Source organism: Ascaphus truei, chromosome 4, assembly GCF_040206685.1.
Source record: "Ascaphus truei isolate aAscTru1 chromosome 4, aAscTru1.hap1, whole genome shotgun sequence".
Lineage (NCBI taxonomy): Eukaryota > Metazoa > Chordata > Amphibia > Anura > Ascaphidae > Ascaphus > Ascaphus truei.
Genome location: NC_134486.1, coordinates 331,736,807 through 331,751,268, shown reverse-complemented (window position 1 = coordinate 331,751,268; position 14,462 = coordinate 331,736,807). Strand labels below are relative to the sequence as shown.

General features: G+C 37.3%; 1 protein-coding gene across 13 annotated transcripts in view; it reads left to right on the top strand.

Moving 5' to 3' along the window:
* The window catches only part of ADGRB3 (adhesion G protein-coupled receptor B3), an 892,370-nt gene that overhangs the window by 427,318 nt on the left and 450,590 nt on the right, over positions 1 to 14,462 (top strand). For all 13 annotated transcript variants that reach the window (XM_075598089.1, XM_075598088.1, XM_075598086.1 and 10 more), the window contains 2 exons: positions 13,710 to 13,811; positions 14,104 to 14,210. In XM_075598089.1, coding sequence (XP_075454204.1) covers positions 13,710 to 13,811; positions 14,104 to 14,210 — 209 coding nt within the window. The remainder of the gene's footprint in view (positions 1 to 13,709; positions 13,812 to 14,103; positions 14,211 to 14,462) is intronic.

Here is a 14,462-nt window from a genome sequence, read left to right as displayed (position 1 = left end):
ATCCTTTACCATTAACAATAAATAAGTGAATAACAAGTGAACATTACCCCCAGCTGACCCCAATTCGTCTCCCCTGATCAGTCCTGTGTCCATACAACGCCAAAACAGTTTGTAAAAGTCTACTTCCGGTTTCTTGATCCTCTTCCGGTTTTGCGTTCCAGTTACGTCATCGTGCTCTTCTGTGCATGCGCTGTCCGTGCTTGCGTTCCAGCGTTGTCTCCCTCTCTCCGTCGGCCAGGTCTGACATCTGTCAACACGGTCTGTTTGGTTATCTCCTTCTCGTCATCCTGTGGGTGGTGTTTCATCATCTTCAGACTCACACTTCTTCCCTCTTGCTGCGCCCCGGTTTTGGGAGATTCTTCTGTATCATCCGTCATCATGGTCATCTTGCTGCAATCCTTGTCATGTTTAAAGTCCTTTATATAATGGGCATTCTTCCATGAGTATCAGTATAATGTCTGTACTTATTCTTTACATGGAAAAAATAAATGTTTGTGATCAGGGGTGGCATTTTGTAGTGTGAACAAGTGCCAAAAAAAGATGTAAGTACAAAAACAACATTTAATAAAAAACTTTTTGGAGTGCCTGCCAATCTATTCTGGTACTTACTCACATTAAAGTCTTTCCACCAACAGCAGCCATGCCACCTAAGAAACATTGTATCTCCTATTAAGAAAACAGTTAAATGATATATAGTCATTGAGCCCTTTTGTATATACTGTATCTAAAGTGTATGTCCAGTATGATTCACGCTGTAATAAAGATGTATTTATATCAATGCCCGTGGCCTTTCTTTTTATGTGTTCTATCCCCATTAAACGTAGGGAAGAAACTGGGTGTTTGTACTCTATACAATGATCAATAAAAACAGTATTCTCTGATTTATTATTGATTCTGCTTTTGTGTTCAATGAATCTGGTTTTTAGACTCCTACTGGTTTTACCCACATATAAAAGACCACAAGGGCATTTGATAATATATATAACCTTAGTGGTAGTACAAGTGATGAGTTTATTGATTTTGAATTTTGCACCACTTCTCGGGTGACAAAATGAATCACCTGTCATTAGGCTATTGCATACCGAACAATTAAAACACTGAAAACAGCCTGGTTTTGGGTCACTAAGAAAATGTGTACCCACGTAATGTTCTTGTCTCTCTGCTTTAATAAGAATATCCTTGATATTTTCTCCTCTTTGATAGGTGTTTCTTTACATATTTGACCTAATATCAGATCTGCTTGCAGAATTTTCCAATGTTTTTGTATTGTTTGTTTTACAATTCTACTTGCGGTTGTGTATTTAAAAAATCTGTCTGATAATCCAAGCATTATCTTAAAGAGAGCTGACAAGGGAGGGGCACTAGTTCTACAAAACTATGCACAGTACAGGAAAGAAGCCCATAGGCAATTAGCAGATACTAACTGCTATACTAAATTAACACACGACCCAACAAATTCATATCAAGAGGAAATAAAGCAAATCTTACAACTGGGTTTAGGTAACACATGGCTTACTGAAAAGGAGATTGAATTCCTAACAATGGAGCACCCACGCCGTCCAGTGTTATATTTTTTACCAAAGATACACAAAAGTCTCCATAATCCCCCAGGTAGACCGATAATATCGGCTACAAATTCCATCAATCAACCATTGTCAATGTTTGTAGATACAGTTTTACAGCCATTGGTATTAAAGGGAAGATCTTATATCAGAGACATGTTTGATTTTCTGAATAAAATAAAATCTATAGAGTTCAATGATAGAGACATATTTCTTGTGATCATGGATGCCACTAGTCTCTATACCATCATCCCTCACACAGAAGGCTTAAATGTGGTCAGAGAAAAATTAGAAATGCATCACAAAAAGGGCCCACCAACTGATTATATCATGCTCCTGCTACATTTTATTTTACACAAGAATTATTTCAAATTTGAGACAAATTTTTACTTGCAAACAACAGGTACCGCCATGGGTAGCAATGTAGCACCGTCATATGCGAATTTATATATGACAAATTTTGAGGAACAATACATCTATAATACACAATTTTTTAGTAAGATGCTCTTTTATTGTCGCTACATAGACGACCTCTTTTTTATCTGGGAGGGAACTGAGAACGAACTTATTGAGTTTTTTACATACTTGGCAGAGCTACCTACGCCAGTTAAGTTTACTAAAAATTGGAGTAAATCATAGATATCATACTTAGATGTTTTAATCACATACAAAGAACATGAATTGCACACAGACCTGTTTAGAAAACCTACGGATAGGAATTCCACACTACATGGGTCTAGTTTTCATCCAGACCCATTGAAAAGAATGTTACCATATTCACAAAAAATAAGGGCGGGAAAAATAGTTGACAGACCCTCACACTTGGTCAAAATCTTAAACGAGATAAAAACAAGGTTTATTGAAAGAGGACATAAGGCATCCATAGTGGAGAAATCGTTAGAAAAGGAACCACTAGAGAATATAAGACCAGTTGAAAATGAAGAAAAAATGACCTTTGTCAGCAAATACACAACCGCAAGTAGATTTGTAAAACAAACTATACAAAAACATTGGAAAATTCTGCAAGCAGATCTGATATTAGGTCAAATATGTAAAGAAACACCTAGATTTGCCTATCAAAGAGGAGAAAATATCAAGTATATTCTTATTAAAGCAGACAGACAAGAACATTACATGGGTACACATTTTCTTAGTGATCCAAAACCAGGCTGTTTTAAGTGTTTTAATTGTTCGGTATGCAATAGCCTAATGACAGGTGATTCATTTTGTCACCTGAGAAGTGGTGCAAAATTCAAAATCAATAAACGCATCACTTGTACTACCACTCAGGTTATATATATTATCAAATGCCCTTGTGGTCTTTTATATGTGGGTAAAACCAGTAGGAGTCTAAAAACCAGATTCATTGAACACAAAAGCAGAATCAATAATAAATCAGAGAATACTGTTTTTATTGATCATTGTATAGAGTACAAACACCCAGTTTCTTCCCTACGTTTAATGGGGATAGAACACATAAAAAGAAAGGCCACGGGCATTGATATAAATACATCTTTATTACAGCGTGAATCATACTGGACATACACTTTAGATACAGTATATACAAAAGGGCTCAATGACTATATATCATTTAACTGTTTTCTTAATAGGAGATACAATGTTTCTTAGGTGGCATGGCTGCTGTTGGTGGAAAGACTTTAATGTGAGTAAGTAACAGAATAGATTGGCCCGCACTCCAAAAAGTTTTTTTATTAAATGTTGTTTTTGCACTTACATCTTTTTTGGCACTTGTTCACACTACAAAATGCCACCCCTGATCACCAACATTTATTTTTTCCATGTAAAGAATAAGTACAGACATTATACTGATACTCATGGAAGAATGCCCATTATATACAGGACTTTAAACATGACAAGGATTGCAGCAAGATGACCATGACGACGGATGATACAGAAGAATCTCCCAAAACCGGGGCGCAGCAAGAGGGAAGAAGTGTGAGTCTGAAAATGATGAAACACCACCCACAGGATGACGAGAAGGAGATAACCAAATAGACCGTGTTGACAGACGTCAGACCTGGCCGACGGAGAGAGGGAGACAACGCTGGAACGCAAGCACGGACAGCGCATGCGCAGAAGAGCACGATGACGTCACTGGAACGCCAAACCGGAATAGGATCAAGAAACCGGAAGTAGACTTTTACAAACTGTTTTGGCGTTGTATGGACACAGGACTGATCAGGGGAGACGAATTGGGGTCAGCTGAGGATAATGTTCACTTGTTATTCACTTGTTTGTTGTTAATGGTAAAGGATATATATACTGGGTAGATCCTTATTTATGTATGCCTAGTCACTTGATAAAGACCATAAGGTCGAAACGTTGTGTGGCACAATACATTTTCTAATTCAGAAATCCGTGGCGCAATGGATCCCTTCTTTTCCTCAGTGTACTTTGGATTTTATGGCAGGTACTTCCTTGAACCAGCAGCACCGGTAAATTGTATGCATTATTTCTATTTGTGGAGTGCAGCCTTATCCCCTTTTACAATTTGACACTGTTCCACATAAATTACTGAAAAACAAGTACAGATGCTGTGGCCATTATCCAATCATTTTGCAGGTTGTATTCCTTTGCATACCTGGTCAGGTGTATGATTTCTTGAGATTTTCCCGCTTTAAGACACAAGTTTACTAGTGTTTTGATCAAGTGCAGAAAATGGCATTTTAGCGTTGTCTGCAATACTGTCGAGAAACTCAAGTGGGCGATCGCGAGTTTTCCTAAAAATCTAATTGCAATTCAATTTTTAGCGAATTAAATGTTTTATTTGTACAGGATAATAAAGGACAAAAAATACAATGTCGCCTTTTCTTCCGAATATAAATGTTTATTCCTCGCATGCGTGTATGGCAAATTGGAACCTTGTTGAAACGCATTTGCGTGTCTTCACATTTCTGTGCATGCGTGTATGGCAAATTGGAACCTTGTTGAAATGCATATGCGTGTCATCACATTTCTGCGCATGTGTGTCATTATGTTCCTAATTAAATTACTGTCCAGTAAGATACAGTGCATTTTCTCATGGAGTCGCTAGATATCTGCTAGAGAGTAGTACAGAATTACTGATGTATTGATTGGAGCACTGTGTCTTACCTGGCAGTATTGCTGGGAGCGTTTCCTGCACCAAGGGAAAGGGGGAGGTATTTCCAGCATGTTGTCTTTGCACAGCTCCAGATATGCAAACTAGAAAATAAGCATTAAACAATGAAATAATTGAAAACAGTCAACTATTTCTTTTATGTTAAAAACATTGGCGGCGCATCAATATTTTAAAATAAGTTTATAACTAGTAGTCGTAAAACACGTCGACTTCCAGGGAAGAGCCCTTGTATGCCTCAAAAGGCCATTGATGCTGTCTCTCACAGTTCTCGCAAGAAGACTGGTAACATTAAAATAGTGCTTCACTTCTTCCATAATTGTTCTCCTTAAATTTTCAGGAAGACTATCTTGTATTTTGTATTTGTATTTTGGGTCCAATTTCAGTAAATCTCAAAACTGACGTGTTTAAAGATGAACTGGGCATATTTCTGAGGTAGACCACCACATCTCATCTTGTATTTCTCCCAGACGATTTGGGGAATGTCTTTCAGCATGATATCTGGGACCAGTACAATCCTGGGTGCTGGAGTGGGTGTGCTTCTGGCAGCGGGCGTGGGTAGATGGTCTGGCAGGATGCTTTCCTCCTGTTGTGGCCTTACCAGAGTTGTCATGGACTCCAACAGAATGGTATATGTGTATCCTGGAGATGGAGGGGGTGAGCGTGGGGGGTCCCGTCATGTGCTTGGTGTTGGAAGCATGAAGGTCAAATCCAGAAATTGATAGGATGCATGGTTGGGGTATGCAGATCCTCCATGGGAGAATAAGGCACCTCCAGGTCAACCTCCTGCTCCTGCGTTGGACATACATGGGCAGGGACTCCAAGCAAAGAATAGAGCCCTACGATGTTCCTCTCAATCTTATCCAGACAAACACCTATGCACCTATCCATATTCTCCATGCACTCCAAAAGACAATCCATCTTGGCCTCCATTCTGTCCTTGTATTGCTCTGTTGGGTTGTCAGTGATTTCAATACCACTAAAAACTTCAAGCATGCGGACGACCGAGCTGGATCTGGTGCAAGGAGTGCTGGTTTCATCCGGATGAACATCTGCGTTGCTGGGTGCTTGAGGAGGTGAGCAGGGGACTTCGGGATGAACATCGGCGTGGCTGGGTGCTGGAGGAGGTGAGCAGCGGAGTTCGGGATGAACATCATTGTGACTGGGTGCTGGAGGAGGTGAGCTGCAGGCTTCTGGATAAACATCGGTGGATAAAGGGTCAGAGCGGGTGAATGTTTGGGAATTGGTGGTGGTGAGTGATGGATGGCAGTGAAAAGTCTGGGACGTCCGATTCGGCTTTGGTGGGTGCAGGAGCACTTCTGTGGCCCTTTAAAACAAGTTGATCATCATTGATTTTGGCCATTTTCTTCTTCGCATACAAAGGGCCAGGGTTCTTTGCCTTGGGAGCCATCGGAAACTTTTCTTTAGGCACCTTTGGCTTGGAAACAGCTTCTGACTTTTGCTTTCTCGTGGTCTGCAGAGCAGAAGAAAGCAGGTTCCTGCGTCCGTAGAATCGGGGTTGATACATGGAAGCAGATGGAAGAATGGACAATACAATATCTGCACAAGAGCTCTTCAGATAGAGATCAGCATGTGGGAGGCTATGCAATTTGTTTCACCTTTTATTCACTGTATGTCTATTTGAATTTTTTGGCGGGCATGGACACGAGCTGCAGGTGGCAAGTTAGAAGTGGGCGTATAATTAACCTGTCGAGCAAGGTCAATTACATTATAAATATACCATTACTTCTGTTGATTCAATGCACAATGAATATACATTGAATACACATTGAATATACATTCCTTTGTGCTTGATTTTTTTTTAAAGAAGTGATTCTGAGGAAAGTTATTTCAAAGGATCTCAGCATGAGAATACAGGATATGTACGAGAGAGGACACAGAATTTTACAGATCAAACACTTTTCAATTCAGTTTAGCACAGGCTTCAGGCTTCAATTTAGCACAAAGCACTGTCAGTTATCATGCCCATGGTCAGAATAAAAGTGTAAAGCGGAGTCCCCTTGTCACAATAGAGTAAGTATTTTTGTTTTCATTCTGCAATTACTGTATTACTTGTATAAGCTTCTTGCATATCAAAATGCATTTTTTTTGTTTACTTGCAATTCTTTTAGAGACCAAAAAATTACTGTACTACTTTTAGAAGAAAATATAAAATGTTTTTTTTTCTCTTGCTGCTTTTATTACTCTAAAAGCTTCTTGCATATCAAAATGCATTTTTTAGTTTACTTGTTTTCTTTGCAATTCTTTTAAAGCCAAACATTTCTGTACTACTTTTAGTTGTATAATTTTAAATACTGTATATGTAATGTATTTGTTTTGAGTTATTTCTGGTCCTAACAAATTGTTCTCTTTTCCTTTAAAGTAGGACAGCAAAGCGTCTGGTGGACGAAATCAGCTAGGCTGATGAGCACTTTGTAGCAACAGCCAAGACTGTTCTAGAGAACAGTCACAATATCACAGCATCTGAGACCAGCATCAGGTGATGAGACGCCAATTGGGATGGAAATATGGATGTGTAAAGAAAGTGTCTTACTGTAATAAAGTACAGTATCTTGCAATAGTATGCAGCGTGATAGAACAGGGTTGATACTGTATTGTAATTACTGTGTCATAGTTAGGACAGTACAGGTAAAGGGTTGTACTGTACTTTAGGTAAAAGTGTGGTTTGACTGTACAGTACCTGTAAAACTCTTTCTTGTCATTACAGAGCGTATCCTATGATAAGGGAGGCCAACAAGATAAAAAGAGTGGACCAAACACAGGCATGGATCGAAAGTGGTGAGACTTTTGTATATTTTGAGAGATTTGCCACTTTTGCATTCCGCAAAAAAGGACGCCAATATCTGAAGCTGCGGCCCAAGCACCCACTGAATATGCATGTGTGGGTTGCGATCTCTAGACGTGGACCAGGATGCATAATCATATTTGAGTGTATAATAATGCACAAAGTCACATTCTGTAGCCTTATGCACTGTACAACTGTAGTGTATTCTGTACCCTAATGTTCAGCTTTTTCATAAGTTTTTCTTCTCTTGTTCCAGGAATCATGAATAACATATTTTTCTAAGAGCAAATTGTCACCTGTATTGTTAAATACATTAGGCATGATTTCTGGTGGTGACCGGTTCTTCCAGGACAATGACCCTAAACATACCGTCTCTTTTACCTATATTCTTGCGAGCGGGATCAACTGGGTTAAGACACCACTAGAGTAAGTGCTCCAGTGTACAGCAACTGTTTCTCATTGTTTTAAACGGTTTTTATCTGTTCAACTAATTTGTCATTTTTTCCCCTCCCATTACAGATCACCAGATTTGAACCCTATAGAACTTGTGTGGCATGCGCTGAAGGATCATATAAGAAAGGTTGTTAAACCGTCCAACTAGGAGGAATTAATAAAAGGAATAAACAGTTTTTGGAATGACACACACTGTACAAAAATGCAACAACTATATTGACTATTACCAGCATTTTGCCTGTTCTTTTAGAGCGTAATGGGAATGCCACCGGCATGTGGTAAGGTACTGTACTGTAGTAATGTAACTACAGGTACAGTAAGTATAGTACAGGTAAATATGGTACTGAGAATAACCTGTTTAAATGTTAGCCTTACTGTACAGTATATTAAAGGCAATTGAACATTAACCATTTTATGTCTGCTCTTACTCTCCACTTTGTATATATTATACACTATACATTATTTACAGTATTTGTATTAGACATGTGACCTATTATTTCTAAAAATTCATTATAGTTTACAGGTACAGTAAGTTATAATTTATTCATTTTGTGTGGCTGTCAAGTGTTAAACAGTCAAGGCCTTCAATTCACTAATCCTGCAACCTTTTTTTTCCACAGAAGATACTGCAGTACTGGAAGGGGGGGATGTCCAAGCACATTGTACTGTGTGCATAATAACAGTTAATTGTTCCCCCTCTTTCAATGACAAAATAAATGCACGGTCATTTATACCAGGTGAGGTGACTCAGCTAAACCCCATGGAATTAAAAACCACAATAGCCAAAGCCTGAAACATTATGTGTCTTTATGTGTGAACGTCCTATTGTGAGGGTGGTGGGGATGGGAATGTGCAACTAAATAGTTTTTTCTTTGTCTACTGCTCGAATGTGTGTGGGATTAAAGTAGAATTAAATAATTTGAACTGTTTTAAAATTGAATAAAAGTTATCACACCCTTGAGAACATGTTTTTGTGTGTGTGATATTTCCATAAACACTATGAAAAGCAGACCAAGCCTAGCAAACGTTGAAGGTATTGAATATAATTTCCATCCTTCCCCCCCACAACCCAATAAAAAAATTATAGAACAGGGTATTGTATGCCATCTCATAGAGAAATAAAAAAGTAGTGATATTATGTATGTAAAAATTGATAAAATATTTTAAAAAAATGCATCACATAATGTTTTATTAAAATCACTCATTTATTAAGGCCTTGTCAAGAAAAAATGAAATGCTTTTTTTTTATGGACTTGAAATTCACATTGGCAGTGAAGTCATTCTAGACAAATCACATTGCAGGATTTATCACCCATGAGCATGCATGTGAAACCAGGCAAAGTAATTGCTCAGCCAAGAACCCAAGACTCAAATATAATGTGCCATTCTTTTAGAAGGTCCCATGGCCCGGGGGAGGTGTTGATAAAAAGTCGAATGCCTCTTGCTTAGCTTTAATGCTCAGATGTGCATGTGGGATTACAGTACAATGAAATAAATTAAACTGTTTTAACATTGAATATGTTATCACTCCCTTGAAAACATGTTTGTGTGTGTGTGTGTGTGTGTGTGTGATATTTCCATAAACAGTATGAAAAGCAGATCAAGCCTAGAAAAAGTTGATGGTATTGAATATAATTACCCCCACCCCCCAAAAAAATTACAGTACAGGGTACTGCATGCCAACTCATAGAGAAATAACAAGGTAGTGATTTTTCTAATGTAAAATTTGATAAAATATATTAAAAAAATGCATCACATAATGTTTTAATAAATAATAAATATAGAATAAAAGTTATGAATATTTATTTTTGGGGTTTCTTACCCAAAGTAATTACACATGCAAAGTCTAATTATACTGCAAAATGCAACATAATTGATAAAATAAAAATGTTGTGATTTTAACAATGTAAAACTGATTGAATATGAAAACATAGCATCATACTGTATATGGATTTTTATAAAGCTTACAATTATTCTCTCCTCAAGAAAAAAAAGAATGTCTCTTGAGAAAGGACATTTCTCTGTCGGCAGAATAATTATGAAACCGTTGTCTTTGTGTTCTCATTGTCCGTGGGAGGTGTTGATACTGTAGCTAGTCCCATGCTTTTGCCTTGTTGGGGTGGGGGGTGGTGAGATGCAACTGAATTGTTCTGTCTTAGAGAACTGCACGGATGATCATGAAGGATTAATAAACAACTGTTGGAATTGTTTTAAAATGTAATAAACAGTTATCACTCCCAGATACCATGTTTGTGTCTGTGTAATATTTTGATAAACAGTATGAAAAGCAGATCAAGTCTAGCAAAAGATGAAGGTATTGAATAGAATCCCCTCCCCCTCAATTTTTTTATAATTAATATTTATTTATTTTTGTGGTTTCTTACCTGAATTAATTACACATGCAAAGTCTAATTATAACGCAAAATGCAACATCATTGATAAAATAAAAATGTTGTCATTTTAACAATGTAAAAATTGATTGACTATGAAAACATTGCATCATATACAGTTTTGTTTAAAGCTCACAATTATTCTCTCCTTCTCAATAAAAATTAAATTGTCACAAAAAAAAATTCCCGTTGGATTTCTAAGTCCGATTCCCAATGTGCGTGTAACCAGGAAATGGAAATTGTGTAACTGTTACAATTGATTAAATATGAACAAAATGCATCACACAATGTTTTCCATTAACCAGGCAGTGGAATAAAAGCAAGAAACATCTTGTTGTAAAATATTAGTACATGTTATTGCATATAGTTGAATTGATCATATACTACAGTACTGTACAGTGCTTACAGTAGTGTGTTGTCCAAAATAATAGTGTGGCAAAGTTTTAAAAGAGTGAAGCTGGTAATTATGCTATTATTTCCTGTAGTGTGCATGCGTCAAGTCACGCTCTAGTGTGCATGTGAACAAGCATTGATATGGCAAGCATACATTACTGTAGTGTCATTGGTGAATTAAAGTTAATACTGTATAGTACATTATATTTTCCTTCATTATAACCTTTGCCAACCGGGTGGCGATGAGCCACTGTCAGAGGTGTATTGTGCGTACAAGATAGGGTCACTCATGTAGTCTGCATTATAGTTGACAGGTGCCTGCTGAAGCAGGTAATCAGGTAGGGCCAGGTAGCAAGGATTGCTTTTCACCAGGTTTTCAGTGATGATCGGCTCGTTATTGCAATCGTATTGGTAAGCCAGTGTTGGTACCTGTCATTGCAGGGTTGGGAAGTATGAATCTTAAATGGATTAAACCCGGCCTTTCTCCTTTTGAAGTCTCCATGAGCAAACATACCGGCAAAAGTTAGGAGCACAAACCAATAACCTCTTGTAATTCCCAGATGAGGGGCTGTGCGAAAATGCAATCCTCATTAGTTAAAGTTTGCCTTTTCAAATGCTTCCACCCACAATGGTTGGATGAAAATTTGACAAAATCATAGTTCTTAATAATATAATCATATATCTCGGCTAAAGTCGCCTTCTTTTCTGTTCCAGCACAAAAATGTATAACTACAGTTCGGTTTAGTCTAAGGATTTGACATGTTGTTGAGTGTATTTCTATTCAGCAATTGAGAATAATGTATAAAACATTGTGTTTACATACTTAAATTATGAAAACGCCTAAATTTGATAACGTCAGCAGCGACCAAGGTCAATTTACAATGAATCACTGTGGTAGACTCTGTTTTTATCTGTTTTTTAAACACCTGCAAATTGACTACGGTGGATAGTGCAAAGGGAATTCATTTTTGCCCTCTGGCCGATATGCGAAGAACTGCATTCAAACAAATCAGAATTCAGGTCATTCAAAGAAATCAACAATGGTAAACAATTGGTGTGATTGGCAGCATTCACGGAAGAATAACGAGTGAATCCCGCGTGTAATAAAGCTGACTTTACAAAAACGGCTCAGAGACATGATTGGATAATGGCCGCTGAATATGTAGCAATGCTTGGGATTGGACTCCAAGGTGGTAGAATGGATAAGACACTGGTTAAAGGATAGATGACAGAGAGGGGAAGTTGGCCAGTACCTCAGGGATTTGGGTTCTGTACTGGGACCGGTGCTCTTTAATATCTTTATTAGTGATAAAGAAGGGGAACATATACCTATTTTGCAAATGGCACAACAGAGTCTGCAAAATGATTAATGATTTAGGTAGATTGGAGGAATGGTAAAGGGTGTGGCAACTACAATTTAATGCAACAAATAATGCAGGTTTAATGGCACTTTACTCTCAACTGCTATAGTGGAAATGGACCTGGGAGTGATTATTTCAGCAGACTTAAAAGGCAAGCAATGTAACAAAGCAATGCAGAAAGTCAGGTTGTATAGGAAGAGGTATTAGCAGCAGAAAGAGAGGGGTGGTGATGTCACTTTTTAGATCACTGGTGAGACCTCACCTTGAATATTGTGTTCAGTTCTGGAGACCATACAGTATCTCCAGAAGGATGTGAATAAATTGGAGATTGTGTAAAAATCAGTGACAAAGATGTTTCATAAGACTTATCTGAAAAACCTAAAGTACCTAAATATGTTCATTTAGAGGACAGAAATAAGAAGGGTGGGAGGGAGTGGGGGAAATTTGATTGAAACTTTCAAAAATCTAAAGGGTTTCAAAAACATACAGGAGCGAAACAAATTTCAGAGAAAGAGAAGTGTAAGAACAAGTGGTCATGCTATCAAGCTGGAGGGTGGCAGCATAAGGGGTTCATAGTATAGCCTCCCAACAAATGTGGTATGAGCTAATACAGTAAGCAAATTAAAATATGCTTGGATAGACATATGGCTATCCTAAATACTAAAGAAAGCCACATATCAAATTTAGGTTTGAGGTTTTAGAGCAGATAGACAAATGGGAAGACTACTCTAGCTGGGCGAAATGGTTTGTATTTGATGTCAGTACCAGTAGCAAAGAAAAGGGTTCTGTATAGTACGTGCAGTTAAAATGTGCAATTCAGTACCCATGGGGACTGTAACGGCAGATACAATAGATTTCTTTAAGAAATGGTTAGACACCTTTTATTTTTTTTTAAAGAAAGGTATTCAGGGATTTACCAAATAAATAAATAAACATAGGAAGGATATTGATCCAGGAAAAATCTGAATGCCATTAGTAGAATCAGCATTTTGTTCCCCCCATTAGGATAATGTTTCACTGTTTTTTTTTGTTTACCTTTCTCTGGATCAATATATTGTAAATACAAACATAGGATGAATACCTCCATCATTTACATTTAACATGGTTCAAACTCGATAGACACATGTCTTTATACAAACTCATCTGCTATGTAACTATGTAACAGACCACCCATTACTAATTACTACAAATAGCCTTCATTGTTGCTTACAAACGTATAAGGATCAAATCTGCAGAATTCCTGAAGCCATGTTTCCTCAGAACTCTTTTCTATACTATGTATGTATCCCAACTAAATACATATACTACAGTCTTTTAAAATCTTTCTTTGCAAAGCAATGCAGAAATAGCCTTGAAAAATATAACAAATACCATTATTTCTTATTTTATTAACTATTTTGTCACAAAGGTGAAATAACAAATATGCCCACAGAATAACATTTATTAAAAGGAAGCCAAAAAATGCTTGGTGAGCGACTTTCATAATCTATTTTATGTTTTTAAAAGCAATCATTCAGGACTACTCAAGTCCTATCCTTGGGCATGTTGAAAACTGAGTAGTGTGACAGATAATTTAAAAATCGTAGATGTGTGTGTTTAATATAAATCTCTCACTCTTATTCACAGCTCCTTATGAAATCTGCCCTGAGGATTATTTGATGTCTATGGTATGGAAAAGAACCCCAGCTGGAGACCTGGCATTCAATCGATGCCCTCTGAACGCAACTGGTAACCGTTTCTTTATGTAAAAAAAACAAAAATTGAGGCTATAAGTAATGTATAAAACATAATACTATTTGCTTCTGGCAGCACTTAAATGTTCATGATCATATCTTACAGTACAAAGAATCATTTGTTCAAATGTGATTTTAAAACAAATTTACATTTAACAATATATAAGTTAAAATGTTTACCCAATGTAATGGCTTAAAAATAGCGATCTGATAGATTGTATTTCTATTATTTCAGCATTGCTGCTGCGACTAACTAAAACATTTTCTGCATCCTGTGTGACTCATAGGCACCACTAGCAGACGCTGCTCGCTCAATCTTCATGGAGTAGCCTTCTGGGAACAGCCAAGCTTTGCAAGATGCATATCAGCTGAATACAGACACTTGCAGCTTTCAGTAGGTGCAAAGCCAGCTTTTGTCCTTTGTGTTTACTTCCTATTATGCAGCTGTGTATGAAAATGTAACTCATTGGTATCAAGTCAGATAAAAGGCAGATTCTGCAAATAACCTGAGCTATGAAAAATATCACCATGCACATTTATATAAACATAACAATTTTTTTAATCCTCTGGGGACATTTTTATTCTTTTGATAATACCATCATTGCAATAATATTTAAAACAAGAAATCTATCATATCATTTTCTTT